A 5,516-nucleotide genomic window follows, 5' to 3' on the forward strand; every position below is an offset into this window, starting at 1 on the left:
CCCAGTTTGTTTTCCCAAAGGTCGTTTCAATGTCACCTTATCCTGACATCTGGAAGCACCGGCGATATTGACCGACCGACGTCGACTTGATACAAATTCTTTTTACGTACTCAATTCTATTATGTCGCCTGTATATAGACGTACAAATATACATCATACTGGCTTACATTATGGAGATAGAATTTTAATTTCAGAGAGAGTCGTCTAGCGTGTATTGATAGACCTATATTTTTCTATGTAACAAGTCAGTTTACGGTTACTAAGGTTATGGATAAAATATTTAATAATTATTAATAATTATCATTTAATTCAGAAATTCATCCATATTTTGTTAGAACAATTTATAGCTTACAATCTAATGTAAATTCCACCGAGCATAAGCCAGGAATCGAACCTAACACATAAAAGCAATCAGACGTAGGGCCTAATCAATAGTAAGGAAGTACTAAAAAAATTGACGGATGCCTATCTATTTTGTGTCCTAAGGATAATGTCTACGTTTGTAAAAGTAAACGATTTATCAGTATAAAGTAAACGTACTTATATGAATGAATTACTAATACATTTCTAGGAACTAAGGCCTGTTTCCTGTGCGATAAATATCTACAAGTCGATAAACACCGCGCGTATACATTTTTACTACTGGTAGTTACTATTTATTACGACTATCTAACGTTCTAAAGTGGTCATCACTTTCAAAACCTACGTCATTTTAATATGAAACTTTACCATCTGGCCATAAACGGATTACAAGTCAGTGAAGTATTGATATGAAATTCATTAAAGTACTAACTGCTGCTTGCGACTTCGTCCACGTAAAAGGATTTACCGGGGTATAAATTGGAGTGTAAAAAATTATCATCATATAAATTTCTCATCCATTAATCTAACCATACTTACAAAATTTCCCAATTGTAATTTTAGCAGGACAATCATTGTATGCAAAATTGCCATAAAGGGTTAAGTTTAAAGCACAAAATACCTCGCAGCACTACAAGTTTTACCATAACTCAATAGATAAAGAAAAAACTATGTTTGAAGTTTTTTTATTGGATGGACTTATCATTAAATTTCTAAGTCTATTTTTCAGCGCTACTTACAATAGACCATACAACTGTTTTATCCAACGCTAGCAAAAAGGTTAGGTGCGTAGTACCCATAATCGGCGGTCCTGTGTGACAAAATGTAAGCCTTGCACGGATGCAAGGATGAGAGTGAAGCAAGAAATGTTTGCGAGTGTCATGCCGTATGAAAAACATCGTAATTGTATGTACGTACATATGTGTAACTCGCTTTATATTAATTGTTCATATAAATGCAATACAATCCATCAATTTATATCACAAAAACCATTAGATACAAAAAATATTTATCTCCACGTGACAGTGACAGTTTTGGACAACTTTTAATGACAGTCAGAGAAAGTTTTCAAACTGTTTTCTGTATTCATATTAAACGGTAAGCTATTATTTAGCTTTATATTACATCGCTGTAGAAGTCAGTAGGATATGTATACGATCATAGTTGTTAAAAAGTCCATGTTTATTTTATCAACCTTTTAGGTAGGTTGGTACCTACGTACTTGTCACTAACTCATCTTCAGTAAGCACCAACTTACTTAAAACTTGCATATAGTCTCACGATTGTTATACCCGAAAGTAATGGCAGAGGCATAATAAATATGAAATAGGTACATTCACACCGCTATTCACAATTTGGGTCCCATGTAATAGGGAGCCTTAAGCCATGGTACTAATGACACTTAACTTTCGGCCACTTACGAAAGTAACCGCTATAGATATTTATACGCTGTAGTTAACTAACTGTACCAGTAGTTATCAGTAGGCAAAAGCTTGAAAGTCTAACAGTTAAGCGTAGCAAGGGATATCATGTTATAACCCAGGTTACTGGGTTATGGAGGGTCGATAGCCAGTCAAATACTGGTATCCAGCTACATCCGGTAAAACTTTTAGCTGACTCCAACATAGCTGGAAGAAAGGCTAGGCCGATAACAGTCACCTGACTAGTGACGTATCGCTTGTGGAAGATAGGTTACGGAAAATGGCTTTCAATCATAATACGTCTTAGTGGCTTCATTATTACGCCGGTAGTGTTAATCTTGAATGTGTTTTAACTCTTACAGACAACTTACTAAAAAAGAGAAAAAGGATGAGCACTTCATGGAGGATGGCTGGTCTAAAGTAAGCTCCTCATAAAATATACTTTTTTAAATTCCACCTGTTAAGCTATCTGATACTTATTCAGAGGTGTTAAGACCTGGAATGAACGTGTTATTTTGTATCAGTTACGTGAACTACTCCAACATAGCAGCGAGAGTGCTGCGTGGCTCACTCAAGGCGGGTCATAAAGAAGAAGCCATGAAACGCGGCGCACCACACATGAAATACTACTACTGGGCTAATGGCGAGATGCTACGTAAGTACTAATCATTAACTATTATCAGAATATCCCCAACTATACACCCTCCCTCGTTCGTCCAACAATGGGACAGGGCGGGTTTTAAAAAAAACTTTATATTATTTAAAATAAATACCTATCATAGAGACTTTAAGACTTCGGGTATTTTTCCACCAGAGGGTTGCTATGTAGCTATGCTGTGAGGATGTAATAGCTAGGCTGTGTCACATGTGAACGTTTTAACTAACTAACTAATAATAATGCTTATTTATTACAGCCCTTGGTCAGAAGTTGACTGTTGAGAAAGAAGTAAAAGTGGCTACGGCATGATACATGTTTACCTATTTTTATAATTTACTGTACTCTAGAGAAATACAGCTCGTTTTATAATATCTTCCTTTATTTCCACTTAAAATACGCCTTTTTAGAAGAAGCAGCTCTGTCGCGTTATCATCTTTGACATATTTAGTATTATCTACATTTGTTCATTCTATTTTATTTGTCGCAAGCCATGAGAAACCTTTGAATCCAATTGTCATGTTAGCAGAAGACAATATTATTCCATAGATGGGTGGCTGCTTGGTGGTATTTGAGCTGAGCATCTCCGTACTTTTGTAATGATTCGATACAAATTGTTTTAAGTAGCCTTAAAACCTGAACGTCACACAACTTACAACCATATTGGGATAAGAGACAATTATTTATGTGGAAAATATTGTAGTTAAAAATATAATATGACATAGAAAATGGCAGTTAGTAAGCTAATAATACTTAGCTAGGTATTCCAATAGATAATGGTTGATAGGATATTATTAGTAAAACACTTATTCATGATAAAAAGTTTTATTAAAAGTTTCATAATTACAATCTAGCCATTTAAATACAGGTTATGAACTACCTTCAGTCCAAATATTTTGGCATACAATACAGACATACTATCGCACTACTGACTAACTTTGAACATCGAAATGTTATGAAAAGTATCACCATGTTTATCACTGACAATTTGGACGTTATAGGGTTTCAAAGTTAGCCTTCACGTAATTACATCAGTCTAAGCTGGCTTCATCATACTAAGAAAGTAGTTTAATAGTTAATATCTTCTACATTTGCTTGAAAACTACTGTAATAATAAGTTATTGTGATATACCCATTGTGAAGGTGCACCTACTCAGAAGCCAACTTGCGAAATATAAAATATCATTAAATTATCCGACTGAGTAAAAACATTTTTGTTAATAAAATCTAATAAAGTATTTTAAACAGAAAATTATAGAACTTTATATATGAGAGGCCATGCCTCAACTTAACTTTTAATAGTCCATATGACAGTCTAGTTCCTTAAACGTGGTTACACTGTCTGCTAAAATTTAGGAAACGGAATATCAACTTCATATAAAATATATTAAAAAATAAAAGAGGTGAATGAACTTGATTTGTTATATTTTATCACATAGGTAAATTGGTATCAGGGTGGAACTATATAGTCATTGTAAGTTCAACAATATGGATAATAAATAAGATTGTTTCAGATAACAAAATCATTAGAAATTAGCAAATCCAACTGTTTATGAGGAAAAGTGTGTATTTTGATTTAAGGCCTGCTCAAAGGGAATTAAATCAAATAAAATTATATCAGAAAAACATTTAGTCTTAATCAACCCGCATTTGACTATTTCTAAATAATAATTTTGTTTTACCCATTTCATAACAAGTCAAGTTAATCCACCCATGTCTTTAATAGTCACCAGTGAGTAATAAAATATAAATTCTTATACAACTACAACACTATCTTATGAAAATATTATCTTATACTAGACGGTTACAATATTATATCATAATATATTATATTCAGGTTTAATAAACATATGGTCGGAGGAAAACGGACATGATTTAAAAAGAAATGATATGTTCCAGTGTTTTGTAGTTTTAAAATATATAGAAATATAATCCATTTTAAAAAGATTTTACTATAAATAGCACGTTTGGTCTAAATGATGGTTGTAAAATCTCATTATTGTATGCTAAAGGATTCAGAGAGGGGTATAGAGGGCTCTAGTAACAAATCCCCCTTTTTTTTACTCTAACGCGTTACATTAGTAATGATAGCATGTCAATTCGATTTAATTACGATCTATTTGAAGGGGCAAGGGCTCTGCTCCCCAACGTTTAGAGTAGCAAAGGAAAGAGTGACACAAAGGATCAAGAGTGGTCGAAGTGTGAGCCGGCCATTAACCGGCACCCTCACCCTTAAGATAAAATAAGAAGGGTCAAAGGTTGCCAGTCCAAAAATATAAATCGACAGACTGCGGTAACTTTTACAAAAGCCTGTGTTGCTAGAATACTACAAAATACACCCATTTCAAGCATATTCATAACTCAAAGAGCAATTTGAGTGTAGATTTAAATTCAGTGAAAACATTTCTTCGCGATTAGACTATAGAAGTGTTATATGTAACGTGCTATTTATGTTTATCTTGACTAAATCAAGCTCTTTACCTAGTCTTGCTTTGGGTTGAAAATTCGTTTCATTCAATTGTTAATCTTATAACGATTTGAGCTAAACATCTACATTTTTACGTTGCATAATAAAGCAACGGATAATTTTGTACAGTCATATATCACAAGGCATAATATCATCGCATCACAAACTACTTCTTTACAAGAGTCCTTCTAAATTGGTAACTTTTTTATTCTAGAATTATAAGCAATATTTTTGCGATTTTTTCTAGATGTTTTCTTCAAATAAAGAAATTTTAGGTTAAGGAAGCGATTAGAGAATATTAAATGATTTTTAGCTCTTGCAAAGATGTAGCTAAAATTAGTAGTGGAGTAGCGTTAGGAATACTATTACTTTGTAGGGACATAAGTAACAATAGTGTTACGAACAATACAGTAAAAATCCATTTAGTTATTATTTTTATTAAACTCTTAATGAATTTGAACTCTCTATGTTTGAATTATTTTTAAGTAGAGAAATCGAATATTGTTATCGTGTACAATTTAAAATAATTATGTTCATCAAAAATCTTTCACAGTCGTTTCTAGGCACCACCCACCAAGTGGTGGGTGGTGCCTAGAAACGACTGTGAAAGATT

At 33.1% G+C, this 5,516-nt stretch overlaps 1 protein-coding gene across 1 annotated transcript; it reads left to right on the top strand.

Moving 5' to 3' along the window:
• Positions 1-1,399: 1,399 nt before the first annotated feature.
• LOC142986789 (protein stunted-like) lies at positions 1,400-2,807 on the top strand. The gene is made up of 4 exons (XM_076135480.1): positions 1,400-1,458; positions 2,144-2,201; positions 2,306-2,436; positions 2,696-2,807. The coding sequence occupies exons 2-4, from the start codon at positions 2,170-2,172 to the stop codon at positions 2,746-2,748; spliced, it is 216 nt and encodes a 71-aa protein (XP_075991595.1). The 5' UTR covers positions 1,400-1,458; positions 2,144-2,169; the 3' UTR covers positions 2,749-2,807.
• The last annotated feature ends 2,709 nt before the right edge of the window (positions 2,808-5,516 follow it).

The sequence above is a fragment of the Anticarsia gemmatalis genome, chromosome Z, assembly GCF_050436995.1.
Source record: "Anticarsia gemmatalis isolate Benzon Research Colony breed Stoneville strain chromosome Z, ilAntGemm2 primary, whole genome shotgun sequence".
NCBI classification, from domain to species: Eukaryota; Metazoa; Arthropoda; class Insecta; order Lepidoptera; family Erebidae; genus Anticarsia; species Anticarsia gemmatalis.

Excerpts from the sequence above, each read along its gene's own strand:
- LOC142986789 (XM_076135480.1), top strand. The coding sequence starts at position 2,170 with ATGAGCACTTCATGGAGGATGGCTGGTCTAAA. Across the intron at positions 2,202-2,305 it reads TGGAGGATGGCTGGTCTAAA|TTACGTGAACTACTCCAACA; the intron begins GTAAGCTCCTCA and ends ATTTTGTATCAG. Across the intron at positions 2,437-2,695 it reads GGCTAATGGCGAGATGCTAC|CCCTTGGTCAGAAGTTGACT; the intron begins GTAAGTACTAAT and ends TATTTATTACAG.